The sequence below is a fragment of the Drosophila mojavensis genome, unplaced genomic scaffold (genome assembly GCF_018153725.1).
Source record: "Drosophila mojavensis isolate 15081-1352.22 unplaced genomic scaffold, ASM1815372v1 contig_136, whole genome shotgun sequence".
Taxonomy (NCBI): Eukaryota; Metazoa; Arthropoda; class Insecta; order Diptera; family Drosophilidae; genus Drosophila; species Drosophila mojavensis.
Window position 1 is genome coordinate 7,856,202 of NW_025318667.1, and position 14,251 is coordinate 7,870,452.

At 39.3% G+C, this 14,251-nt stretch overlaps 2 protein-coding genes across 5 annotated transcripts in view; one reads left to right on the forward strand and one right to left on the reverse strand.

Moving 5' to 3' along the window:
• The first annotated feature begins 593 nt into the window (after positions 1 to 593).
• The window catches only part of LOC6584966 (teneurin-a), a 301,718-nt gene continuing 288,060 nt past the window's right edge, over positions 594 to 14,251 (forward strand). For 2 of the 3 annotated variants that reach the window (XM_032732662.2, XM_015161023.3), the window contains exon 1: positions 594 to 767. The gene's annotated coding sequence lies outside the window, so the exon portion shown is untranslated. The remainder of the gene's footprint in view (positions 768 to 14,251) is intronic. The other variant, XM_015161025.3, reaches the window with a different exon arrangement.
• LOC6584958 lies at positions 11,849 to 13,641 on the reverse strand. 2 transcript variants are annotated; one of them, XM_015161027.3, is made up of 5 exons: positions 13,392 to 13,641; positions 13,002 to 13,308; positions 12,859 to 12,935; positions 12,381 to 12,801; positions 11,849 to 12,319 (listed from the first exon to the last, which is right to left on the reverse strand). In XM_015161027.3, the coding sequence occupies exons 1-5, from the start codon at positions 13,613 to 13,615 to the stop codon at positions 12,086 to 12,088; spliced, it is 1,263 nt and encodes a 420-aa protein (XP_015016513.1). In that variant the 5' UTR covers positions 13,616 to 13,641; the 3' UTR covers positions 11,849 to 12,085. The 2 variants fall into 2 exon arrangements, with proteins under 2 accessions (XP_015016513.1, XP_002010597.2); XM_002010561.4 differs by having other exon boundaries at positions 11,849 to 12,325.

The window sequence follows — 14,251 nt, forward strand, 5'->3', positions numbered from 1 at the left end:
TTGTCGTTGTCGTCGTTGTCGTTGTCGTTGTCGTCTCCCGACTGTCTGTGCGGCATGCATGCTGTCCGTGTGTGCGTGTGGAGCAGGTCCAAGCAACTGGCAGTGCAACTGGCTGCTTCAGTGACCCACAGAGCCGGGCAGCGACGATATCGTCGTGACTAGCGTTACGGTTGAAACGTGCTCTTCGCTATTTGCCAAATACTATCATATCTTTATCTTCTACCGCCATATATTTGTGAGTGTTTCCTTTGCCTGTTGTTTTTTTGCGTTCCTCTTCCTCTTCTTCTTGTTAGTTTTGTTTCTCACCGGGTTGCCGCATTCACGACCGCGTACCGCGTGCTTCTTGTTTGTTGTTTGTTGTGATTCCAAATTGCCTCCTCCAGCCCCGTGCACTGTTCCCACCGAGCGAGCGTCGAGAATTTTCAGAATTATTTGTGTCTCGCGCTTCTTTTTTAGTTCGTTTTTTTTACATTTTTGTTTCTGTGTCAATATAAATTATATTCATATCAAAATATATAAATATATGTTTCTATAAGTCTGCCTCAAATTCGCTTTAATAATTCCAACAGCCACTGCTGAGTGAGTCAAGTGTTTGTGTGCGTGCTCAAAACTCATTGATGAAATATTTCAAAACAGACACAAAACAATGCAAAACAAAACAAAGCAATCGGGCTCGCGTTGAAATCTTGTTGGGATTAAATGACAAATAGAAACTCAAGAATATTCGAATATTGAAAAACCAAACGATTTTCGCGGCAAAACAAAAGGTAAGTGTTAGCTGATGAGTGCATAAGGCAAATTTGAATAACTGAACAAATCGAAATTGGCTTTATAGATCTAATAGATATAAGAGATAGATAACAATAAAAGAAAATTTAATAAAAATTTTCGAAAATATGTTAGATAATCATGTAACATATGATGAAACTAATTGGGATTAGCCGACGGCTGAATACCTGTTTGTCATTTGAAAATTTATGACATGCAGCGAAACCTCGTTCTATTGAATAGCTCAACAATGACTCAACTGAAAGATTTGCTTGGGTTCGCTATTAAAACGTAGCAGATATGCTGCTCCATGCCCCGCCGCACGGCTGCGTAGGTCCGCACCGTAAAGCTTAACTGACAGGTATCAAATTGCACATTAGGGCCTGGCCCACAAGCTGCCGGACGGACTACGCCGGGCAGGCAGCGTCTATGGTGCAGGCGGCGTCGAGGAGGCTGCGATTCTCCCGAGTCATTAATGGCATAGAACACATGGGAGTCGGGTGTCAGGGCCTAGCTGAAGGGGGGCTTGGGGAAGGACGAGCTCTAGCATATGAGACCGATCCCAATTGTGCTCGACGCACTGCTAATGACAGACGAACATGATCGCATTCCAACTCATTAGAGCGGAGAAGGCTAGCGTGCGGCCTATCTAACGGACACGTGAGGGACTCCAGGTTGCCCGTGCTATTTGAAGCATTCAATCTGGTGAGCTGGTAGGGAACTCTAGGTGCCCTGAGGGCTAGTGGGTGCGATAGTCTATAGACATCTTACGACTGCCCTGGCTCAGCCCTGGCAGGTAAGAAGGTATACTGATTGGCTAATAAGATAACCTAACCTTAGTAGGCCAGCTGTAAGATCATATAGAGGCAATCTTTATATGAAGTATAGCAAAAGCTAAAATATATACACACATATTATCCATAGTAAGTGTGCATATCAAGGATATTGCATATTGTGCAAAGCAAATATACTCTCTTTACGCATAGCAAGCGGGTATATCAGCTATTTGTTTTATATTGCCTTTCAGTTTGCTGTGATTTGCAAAGATTTACTTGAAATCATCATTAAATAATCGAATATAATAAATCATAATGAGATATTCAACCACATAATATTAGTAAATCAAATTGATGCCAGAGATGTTTTCAAGTTTGTGTTTGTTCGCTTGCTGCATCACTCGATGGGTCTCCGATGGAAATCTCATTTGCTTGCTCTGGGCGGGCATAAACGTTTGCCCAAGCTCATTGGAATGTGAATTGCAATGTGTGGCGATAATTGGAGTTACGTGTGTGTTTGGCTTTTAGACTCATGCCTGATTAAAGGTTGAGGGCGGCTGCTCGCAGCCCGAGAGAGTGCAGCCAGCAGGCTGGGCATATTAGTGGCAGCTGCAGGCAACCAGCAACGAGCAACCATCCTCTGCCCCCTGGCCCCTAGCTGGTCAGCTAAAGCGTCTAAATGAGTTCAACTTGTCCGCTGGGACTGCACTTGGCCGGTGCCATGGAAATCGAAAATGTTGCACAATTTGGCCCAAGGGTCTAATTCGATTTTGAAAACTAAAGCCGCCGACGTTGCTCCATTAGGATGGCCCAAAAACGCAGGCAACGCACATTGCATCAATTTATTCATTGTAAAATGGCATTCGGCTCATCGTCGCTGCTGTCGGCCTGTCGGATGTGGACATCGATAATAAATGCATGCGATATGCATTTTATTTTAATTTAATTAAAATGTGTTTATTTATGCACTTAAGTTGCAACAGCAACAACAACAGCAGCAGCAGCAACAGCAGCAGCAACAGCAGCCTAAATGTTTGCATAAATGCATAAATAGTAAAGTGCACATTTAACATGCACGATAATCAAATGCATTTTACAGATTGCCACTGCCCACATTACTAATACTAACGAGCTGCAGCTCAGCTGCAACGAATCACAAATACTCTTCACTCTTTGAATAGGGAAACATAGAAGACAGATCTAGTTTGAGCCGCTTGTGCCTCTACCTTTGCGCTTAGCTCTTGTTTCTATCTAAGCACACGCATAGCTAATACACTTACGCATACTCATTCATACACACACACACACACACAAAGAAGACATTTGAACTTTCAAGAGTATAGATGATTAAGATCGAAATGTACAGTTAGACCCAACTTGATCGATTCAACTTGTCTTTGCTTTACCTTAGTATTTTCAATAACATCGAGCTAAGATCTAAGAGAACTGTGCCAGATGTACAAAGAAATAATGAAAACATATTCCTATATATGTATATATACATATATACATATATATTTACCATAAAATACTTGCCACAGCAACGAAGTAGCTTCTCTTTTACTATTTAAACTTTATACTAATACTAAATACTTCACTTGGGTCCGCAAGTTTTATTGAAAATATAGAATTATAGTGCGTATATTAAGCATGCCCTATACGTTATTTATGAGCAAACAAAATGTATAAGTGTACAAATATATTTTCAAATAGCCAATATATATTATAATGAAATATTTTTTGAACAATTTCATTGAAAATCAACAGCAATGCTATTTGGTAAATATACATAATTGCAGCTTTGGGAGTAATTAAAGAGAACAAGAGCGAGCGAAAGGTCGCTGGCGAAATGCGCTTTGTCAAGCTGGCAGGGCAACAATAACAACAAGACGAAACACAAACATAAATGCAATTTGAAACATATGTAAATATGAATATACATATATGGAGTCAAAATACGAAATAAATATTGAATCACAGCACACACACAGTGCAAGAGTTTGCAATAAGTCTACACACACACACACACACACACACACACACAGGTAAATTCTTTTATTTTTTGTTAAAGCTTCAAACGACAATCAGCTATGTGGCATATTTTTATTTTGGCCAAAAGAAATTGCCCTTGGGATTTGAGTTGAAAGTAATTTTTTATTTTTTGCATTTTATAATTAAATAATATTTATATTTATATTTCATGGAATACTACATATGATATACTATATACTGATATACTGTATCACAATATTCTACGCTGTATCATATAATGTATATGCACTTGGTAATACTAAGCCATATATCATTCTAGAATATAAGTCACCATATCATAGTCTAGATCATACTGTACCACACCATCCCATACTATATATACTACTATACTATACCACAAACTATACTATTCTTTAACATCTGATATAGTATACCATGGTATACGATATGTCTATGCCATTATCAGGTACTTTTACTCTACTGTAACTTACTATAAGATTAGATTCGTTCAAATTTTAAGAAATATAATTACTGCATAGACTACAAAGGTATTCATGGAATCTTTCAACTTTCAAGTACTAAGACATAGCTTGAGCCCAGCTCAGACATTTACCTTATGAGCTCTGTCACACCTCCCCCTGCCATTTAAATGCAAGCTCACAAAAGTCGCATAAAAAATGTGTAATAATAATACTACTTTGTCATTTCTTTCAACACACTTTTCACTACTCAATTGTTACACTGTGCTACATAATTGTCATATTAATACTAGCATTTGTCACGCACATTTTCTTTGTCTTTGCCGGATTTTTACAAATTTATTTTAATTTTATATTTTCATACATCTAAAGTAACACATTTTCGTTTTGAAGATTTTGGTTGTAATGTAACGTTTGTAAATGAAACTAAAATATTTATGACAGCCATTCTGTGGCTGTGTAAACCAAATATAAAGATATGCCAGTGCATATGTGCGCGCGTATGTGTGCACACACACACACACACTTATATATACACACTCTGTCACACACACACACAGGCAAGCTCAGGAGCTTGTTTCATGTGCATGCGGCGCAAATCCCTTTGATTATCCCTGTGCATTCACAAACGAAGCAGCAAAGTCCGCACGCTTTAGTTTAGCAATAAAATTGAACAACAAATATTCATTGCAATAGCTGCAACAACAACAACAACAACAACTACCACAACAACAAGCATTGTAAACAAAATGCAAGTGAACAAATGCAAGCAGCAAAGTGTTTTGTTTTCCTTTTTGTTTGCCTCGTACTGCAGCTAAATAATGCACACACACACACACACACACACACACACACACACACACACACACATACATACACTCGTACATATTCACACTAGTATCACTTGTAGAGTTTCGCTGCTGCTTGAAGTCGGTTTGATTCATTTTTAAGCTCTAACTAAAATGTTTACTCAGATATTTGTAATCGGCCACAGCCGACTGCCCAATACTCGTCCACATTTTAAAGCCAGCTTAGTTAAACTTAATATTAATATTTGTTTTATTTGCTATAGATCCTATATATCCTATAGAGTAAGCAGGTAAAAACTTGTTGAGCCGCGTCTAAAAGCTTTTTTCTCTTCAATAGATATATAATATAATAGTTTTATCCGATAATTTGATCAGCAATAATAAATCGCAGAATTCATGTTAAGTATCGGGCCACCTAGATATGATCGTATAGACTAAACATTCAAAGTACTAATTTACTCCCATTTCACACTGTGATCGAGTATGTGAATGCGACAATGCGAAAGACTAATACTCTTACTTAATAAACCCAAAGTAGATCTTAACATTTAACTTAGACATTGTGAGCCACATTTGGTTCATAATTGAACCAGTTTTGTTTACGGAGGAACCATTATTAGTATGTTACTTATTATTGACCCACATATTTGATATAGTTAAATTATCAAGTGGATGAAGTGTCGAGTTGAGACTCAAGCGAACTAGTTCATTTGCTGATTTGAATAAAAGGTTTAGCCATACATTAGGTATGATTTAATTAACTTGTAGTGGAAGTCAAGATTCCGATGTTCTTTTCACTGATGAACTAGTTCATTTGTTCATTTGAATAATGGTTTTTAACCATACAATAGGTATGATTTAATTAACTTGTAATGGAAGTCTCCGATGTTCTTTTCACTGATAAACTAGTTCATTTGCTCATTTTAGCCACACATTAGATCTGATTTAATTAACTTGTAATGGATGTCAAGACTCCGATGTTCCTTTCACTGATGAACTAGTTCATTTGCTCATTTGAATAAAAGTTGTAGTCATACATTATATCTGATTTAATTAACTTGTAATGGATGTCAAGACTCCGATGTTCTTTTCACTGATGAACTAGTTAATTTGCTCATTTGAATTAAGTTGCTCACCGTTGGCTTTATATGATTTAATTACCATGCAGATCCAGCTTCAGTCAATTTAACTCACTAGCGAACTAGTTCTTCTTGCATTTGAATTAATGTCACATCATTTATGAATTAATTGTAATATTCAACTGATTGTAGGAGCTCAACTGCTTGTTATCCAACTTTGCGTCAAATTTAATCACTCTGTGAAGTCGATGTGAGCCAGTCCTAAGCTGGGCTCCCTGCGAATCATTTAAATCAAATAGAGCTATTTGTATATGTAAATAATATCTGGCAATTGGACATCATTTGACGTTTGTCGGCTCCGAACGGTCGAACGGGACTTCAGGCTGGCTCTACTCGAAGTCTCTCGGCATAAGTGCTATAAATTGCTGTAAACATTTTGCTACGAATCGTTTGGCTCAGTGCTCTGAGCTGCTATTTGTTGGTTATTTTATGAAAATCGTTTTAAGCGTAGCTACTCGTATTTGCGGTTGCTCTGTTAGCTCTTTCAATTTGAGTCTGAATACCCTATGCACACGAGAGGTAGCACGACTTAATTACCGTTGGGCTCCAATGTGCAGTGGGAAAGCTTTTTGTTGAAGATGTCGACTCAAAGCTGAAAGATTGACTCGTAATTTAGACACTTTCGAGCTATTAATTGAAACATACCATATGAGCTAAGCTACCTGGTAAAAGACTAGGATGACTGATGTAGTATAGCGGCTGAGATTGAATACAACTTACGAACTGCCTCGAGTGTAAGTCAAAAATTGAAACATACAAATATGAACAATACTTAAAAAATATCTATTCTAAATTTATTTATTTGAACTTTTTTTTCCAATACTCACCCTCGATAGAATGTAATCAAAATTCGTCCATTGAATCAAATTTGAGCGAACTTTACGATATTTGGATTTGCCATCTCAGAGTATTTAAACGTCGTGAGTCAATTTCAACTCTTTTCCTGTGATTCGAAAATGCTGCCCAGTGACCTACAAACTTAAATGCTATACTAAAATGTGTGCAGAGTTTGCAAATTTACGTATCAGCTGAATTGTAAATGAAATTAAGAGACCAAGAATGCATATGAATGCCGGCGGGACTGAAGTAGAGGCAGAGGCAAAAGGCTGGCCAAAAGGTGTTGCCATAGGAATAAGCAATAAACAAATTGACAAAGCCACAGCACAAGCTGCTTTTGCATTGGATTATATACACATACACTTATACATATACATACATATATATACATATATGCATATATTATAGGCTGATGCTTTAAAGGCATTCGTAGGCGTTGCAGCTGCAATTCGTTGATCAATCTAACACATCTAGACAAATTCAAGTCGATAATTTGTAGCACATTTTATATAAGTGCTTTGAGCAATTTAATTGAGGGCAGGCATGCATTATTTTCGCATTTCATTTAGAGTTTCTTTATATCTCTCTTGGGAACAGAGCCCCCTACTGGAGCTGCATGAAAATGAAACTTGAATGTATTATGATTCTTAAATTGGAACATCGAACATTAGCCCAGCTAAATGATATGAATGTAATGAATGCTTTAATCATATTTAAATGATATGATTGTTGGAATATAATTATATGTTTCTATTCATTCATAGAGCATTCATATCATATGAATGTTTTGTAATAACTTGTCAAATTTCAGCTGAAATGAATACAAAAACTCTTAATATCTTAGGAAATCTTAGCATTCATATGTTCGAATCGAGGAATCTCAGAGTAGAGTAAAAAGTAAAAAGAAGCAATATAGTTTATTTATTGCACTCGTAAGAGTGTTTGTATTGAGTGAATTGAATGTTTCGTATACAGCTTGAGGTTAAGTAGAGCTTCAACTCGAATGAATGGCCTCTCCCATTGAATTGAGTAAATTGAATGCATTCGGTGATGTCTACTGGCAGTAACTTCTTTTTGTCTCTCCGATTATCCGAATACCACTCACAGCATTCACATTTCTGCAAGACTCCATCAGGCATGTCGCCTTACAGTTACATGAGCTGCGTTCAGTTTCTTGGGACTGACGGATTTGCTGGATACATGCAAATGCCGCTTACCAGGCGGTGCCTTGCTCTGTGGCTTCCAGGCCAAGACGTGGGCCACGTTCCACTTGGCTTTAATGGTGTCACGTGCGAGCGAATTGCAAGTGACTCGAGACTCGGGGCACTCATTTGATAAACTAATTGTGGGTCCGGCTTCGAGCGCGTTCAAATTGAATTTAATATTAATTAACTAATTTCTACGCTACGCTCACTTTTAATTAAGTTCTTATCAGGCCAGCTTCTGCACTTGGCTGACGTAATTTCATTTGATTTCGTTGACATTCTTGAAGCTGCCCAATGGTTACCTCTCCCCTTCCCCTTCCTCTTCCCCATCCCCTTTCACTACACCATCCCCCTTCTCGGCCCATCATTCGTCTCACCTCACATCACTGCCGTCTGGTCATTCGCGTCGGCGACTTCACGTAAATACACGTGCCGCAGCTCAAGTCCAAGCCAAAGCGGACGCCGAAGGAGACGTAGCTAGAGCCCGACATGAACAGCTGTGTGGGAGGGACAGGTGGCCGTTGCGGCCAACAGGGAATACATCGATGTGCAACGTGTTTTTCCGGTTTAATACCTTTCTCAACTGAATACGAATGAAAATAGCGGTACATGTATCCCAAAAAAAAAAAAAAAATAGAAAGAAAAGGAAAAAACCTAAAAACCCGAAAGCAAAAGAAAACTCAAACCTCCCCGCAGCTCCACAATATAAAGTAAAAAGACCAACAAGAAAACATCATGAATCCCGTATCGCGCTTACCTTCTCAATGTGTGTGTGTGTGTATTTGCCTTGCTGAGTGTTGCAGTTGAGCACGCGCCGCTTTACGTTGCGGGCGTGACGTAAGCTGTGAGTGGAGGGGAGCAGGAAGCGTGAGGATCCATGTGGACTTCCACTAAACGGGCTCACTGCCAGCTGCTCTGGAGCCAAAACTTCTTCATATATACAGATAAATATGCATAAACATACATGCAGTAAAATCCGATTCCAAATGCCAAACAATGCAATCCCTAACAATTATCGATGCCCGACACAACTGTACTAAAAACTGGAAAACGAAATATATCGTAGTCTAAAAACTGGATCAGCAGGGGCTTTCTAGTTAGCTTAGAAATTAACTTTTACTACTATCGATATTTTATCGATTTCTATTGAGGTATTTGTATGAGCAACAATCTTTTTTAAGTTTAGTTAATTAGAGAGCTTACCTAAGAGAAGCTAACTAGGGAGCTTAATTTATGCAAGTACTTTAAGTACGTAACTACATTAATCATAGTCAATAACATATCGATAGTTGTAAAAGTTAATTTTTAATTGATTTTTGTATTTTTCAATAACAATAATTTCTACGCTTATATAAAAAGTTTCATTTTTATATTTTTCTTTGCCCATTTTCATATACGATCAATTTCGATAACATTCTTGATCTTAACTCGGCTTCAATGGTCCATAAAGAAAAGCGATACAACTGCTTCATCCCAGCTTCGAGAATTCTCTGCATAAAAGAGCTCTTAACGGTTAACAGTTATTGGATTTTCTCTGCTCTCTGGCGTTCTGTTTATCAATCGTTGGGCTCGTGCAACGCCCACGTTTTGGCATTTTCGTTTCTTCTTCTGCTGTCTGCATTTTGTTGGCACACAACAAGCAACAGCCACGCCTACACAGCCACACTAACGCCCATCACTTGTGCCCCCACACGCCTTGTCAGTCGCCTTGTGTCTGCTTTCAGTTTTTGTGCTTTGTATTTAGCCGGTATTTTTGTATACCCTGCAATGCTTTGAAAGTCGTCTTACATATTGCAAAAAGGTCAGATGGACGGCTTTTCCATAAAATAAGGTACATAATCAACATATAGACATATGACTGTACCTATGAACATACATACAAAAATATTTAAAATATTGCGATAAATTATCGACCATTTTTGATTGATCTATAGTATGTAAGAATATATGATTGTTTAAACAGCTATTGTTGATCGATAGTCTGTTATTATTAGAAACGTAATTTATCGATAGCTGGCTACTAATTTTTTAAATTGATTAATTTTTCCATAACTTTTGATTACGCAAATTCGTCGCTATCGATTTATTGCCTATAATCGATAGCATTTTAAGGGTATACAGTCGATAAATTGCTATCAGCCTAAGTTTTTGTTAAGCACAAATCTTGTATACATAGACGAATTGTCAAGCATGCCTATTACAGGGTATCTGCGAGTCCGGCAGAGTTGAGTTCTGTATTCCTTTTGTGCTTTGTGCACGCTTTTATTTCGGTGTTTGTTTGCTTCCTTTTGTTGTTGTTGTGTAGCCGCTTTGTGTGTCACTGTACCACATACACATACAGACACACGCTAACACCCACACACACACACACGTACGGCACTTGTTGTTGCTGCTGTTGTTACCTGCGTGTAAAGTCGCGTGCCAAAAATCGCTAAATTTTTTTTGGCTATTTCCGTTTGCGTTTATGTTTTACTTAAATTCCCTTTAACCGGCCTCAACATCCGACCGACCCACGACACCAGCGAACGGAAGTGGCGCCCCTCCCCCCTCCCCGCTCCTTTTAGCCGTCAATACGCAGCCAACCACTCGGCCCCTCCCATACCTGGCCTTGCTGCCGCCTTTCCAGTCGGTTTTATGCTGTTGCCTTTTAGTTGCTTTTGCTTTTGCTGCTGTTGCTGCTGCTGGGTTATTTTTTCATTATTTGCAATATCACGTAACGCCAAATGAAGTCGTAAAACGTCCAAGTCCCGAGCCCCAATCAGTTCCTCACACACACTCACACGCATGCACACTTCTTCGCTCGACCTTCGACTGTGGCAAGCGTATAAAAACAAAAAACAAATTGTTTAATTTATATTATAGGTATTACATTTGATTAAGCGACGCTCATCCAGCCAGCTCCTCTAGAGCCCCTCTAGTTGCTCTTGCCCTTGTCCTTGCCGTTGCCCTTGTCTCTGTCTCTTTGTCTCCCTGAATGTCAAGCGGCTACCCCTACCCGTCCCCCCCTTTAGACTACCATAAACTTGAGGCATTTAAATTATGCACAAGTGCCGACAACCGGAACCGGGTCAGGACAGCAACAGAATGGAGCAGGACGCATTGCCTAAGTGGTTTCTCATTTAGCTGAGACGCATAAATCAAGCATTAAAGCAAATAAACAAGCAAGCAAGCAAACAAATGAAAGCACGAAACACAGCCAAAAAGCGACAAATGACAAAGGACACTGAACGACAAAAATGGAAAGAAAGTAAATGCCAAACGCAAGCCGAAGCTCAATACCCTAACAGCTGAGATCAATTGCGACTACTTGGCAGAGCTTAAGTAATATGTATATTAAAATAATCATCTGCAATCTTTGAGAGGATCTTCTAGTGGGTTAAAACTTCCTTTCCACTTCGACTTCAAGTTTCTCTATTATTTTCGTTATGGTTCAACAGTGTTAACTTTTTTTTTTTTTTTTTTTTTTTTTTTTTTTTGATTGCTTGGAGCTGACTGAAAATTAATTAAAAACCATATAAATTATTTCGTTGTCATTTCACATGCTGAAGCATTGCGGACTTTGACGCATTTGCCGGCTGTCACTTGGCCAAAAGCCATCGAGCGCTCTTGCCACATGCCACGTTAATGGCTGACAAGGAACTGTCGGCCTAAAGGCTATGTGCTCATAGCTCTCGGTTTACTGAAACTAATACAGACGTGGCCCAGTCAGCGGGAAGGTTAGGCCAACAAAAAGACTAGACTAGAAGATATCTCGAAATTGGGGCATGGTGAAGAAAAAGCTGATGAAGAATAATCGATGCTTATCGATGACTGGACTATCGAGAGGCTAATCGAAACAGTGTCTGCGCTTCTGAAATTTTATTACTGAATTTAAATTGAAAAATCTAATTGAATATGAGATAGCAAAGATAGAGAAGATTAAAAAAAAAAGTACTATGCATGTTGAATATCTATGAAATATTGTCAAATCCCTGATAATACTATATATACATACATACATATATATATATTATCAGGGATTTGACAATATTTCATAGAATATTCAACATGCATCGTTGGCTCAGCGTACTTTATCGGCGATCAGGTAGTATTTTTACTCAGATTTTCGAAAGGTGGTGGTAGGGGTGGCAAATCCCTCGAGTTTGGCGCTGCTTGGGACTTGGGAAAATTCTCAAGTTTGTGTTGAACGTCCGCAACGTGACAGCACTGGGCCAGACCATAGACAGGATATTGCTGGAGCTTGCTGAATAGGCTCTGCCGCAGCCAAGGCACCTCGTGGCACATGCTCTCGCATAGCTCGTTGCGCTCGTCGATCTTCAACTGCAAATTGGTTAATGCCTCAACGAATGATCAGCGAATGTGGGCGTGTACTCACGAAGGGCGAATTGTGGGCTATGATTACGAACTCCTCCGTCACATTCGCATTGGGCGCCACTGCGCGCACCTGTGCCCAGATGAGAGCCGGCACCGTGACGGTGTAGCCGGAGTCCAGTTCGACGGACAGCTGGCGGCTATCATTGCAGGCTATCGTCGTGGGCAGGCTAATGGTCCCGGAGACACCGACATTAACATCATATTTAGCATTTATGCTTGCCGACTTCAGTGCATTCAGGAAATGGCGCCAATTGCCGTTGAGCAGAGCGCGTAGCCAAATAATTGAGAGCATTTCCTTAAACTCGCCTTGCCCACTGCTGAGAGGCTCATCCTGTATGAGGGTGGCATATTCGAATGTCTTCGTACCGAACAGCGACTTCAGCCGTCTGTCGTCGCGGAACGCGGCTTCTACGCTCTCCGACCTGCAACGGGATCAAATGTCAAATTTATCAACTGACGCATCATTGGCCTTAACCTACCCGTACGGCTTGAAGAGATGCTGGCTATAGATCACTTCAATGTCTAGGCCCAATCGGTTGAGCTGGCCAGCCTGAGTCTGTTGACAAGATAGCGTTAGTGCATTTATGGCTCGGAAAGCCATTGCGATTCACTCCACTCTTACCGGTTCAAGCCACTTGGTATATGCCGTATAGCTGATATACTTAAGCTGCTGCTTATCGATATCGTAGCATATGGCGAAACTTTTTAGTGAACCAAATTCCTCGAAAGTCCGGCCAACAACCAGACTCATGTAGCCCTCGCAATCCGGCATACTCGTACGGCTCTCAAATATGGGAGAAATGGCATTGCCAAGGCAACTTACAGCTTCAACTTCTGGCTCGTTCGAGTAGTGAGGCAAAATAAATCTGTTGCGCTTACAACTAATTGTAGTGCGATTCGTATCAAATTCCTCGTAACGCTCATATGAGCTATCAATTTAATGAAGAAGAACATCGATCAATTTATTTTCAAACTGGTTAGGAAGAATATGTTGAATATTTTGAGTACATACGTAATATAATACTTAAATCCACTTTCGCAATATAGATCAACTGACTCCGAGCTTTCAAGTGTTAATATTGGCCCCGTGACCGACACCCAATGCTTTGATCCCAGCTGCGTTACTATTAATGGTGGTATTGCAGAGCTTGTAGGGATATCACATCTCTCACTCGCACTATGGAAAGGCAGGGAAACCCCGATAAGTCCTAAAATGAAAACGTTTAACGATCGCATCGCGCCAAATTACAAACAGCACTATGGGCAGTCTTCCTGGGCTCAGCTCGTTTTATAGGCCAGCGCGTGTATATGCGAATATGATGGATCCTATCAATAGTGCAATCTGTTCAATCTAGCGCGGATCTACGCACTTGCAATAACACTGCTATGAATACTCTTCTGGAATGACAGAACTATTGATCAATGCTATCAACTGCAGTCAATACTCTAAAAACATGTGTTAATTGTCAGCTTTTAGCTTTAAGGCTATAGTTACGTATATCAGAATAAATTTGTAAAATTTAAAAGAAATTCGATTAATATATGTATATAATTTTCAGGATAGATATGGCTATAGCTAATCATATTTGAAAAGTCTTTCGAATTACACAAAACCAATATGCTCATTTTATATATATATTTGTATATCAATTTAAGAGAATTTGATATACGACTACACTAGCATTCATTTGACATGAACTTCCCGAGTCATTTTGCAACAATCTATTGCATTGATAGCAATGCACATTCATATAATCAAAATGCACTGGTTTCATAAGTTCATGTACTAGACTCGCCTTTTTCTTATCAGTCAAGCGGTTGCGTGCATAGTGAGTTTGTAAAATCGGGGAAGAACCACAATTGTTGACATTC

Excerpts from the sequence above, each read along its gene's own strand:
- LOC6584958 (XM_002010561.4), bottom strand. The coding sequence starts at position 13,615 with ATGCGATCGTTAAACGTTTTCATTTTAGGACTTATCGGGGTTTCCCTG. Across the intron at positions 13,309-13,391 it reads GGATTTAAGTATTATATTAC|CTCATATGAGCGTTACGAGG; the intron begins GTATGTACTCAA and ends TTAAATTGATAG. Across the intron at positions 12,802-12,858 it reads CATCTCTTCAAGCCGTACGG|GTCGGAGAGCGTAGAAGCCG; the intron begins GTAGGTTAAGGC and ends ATCCCGTTGCAG.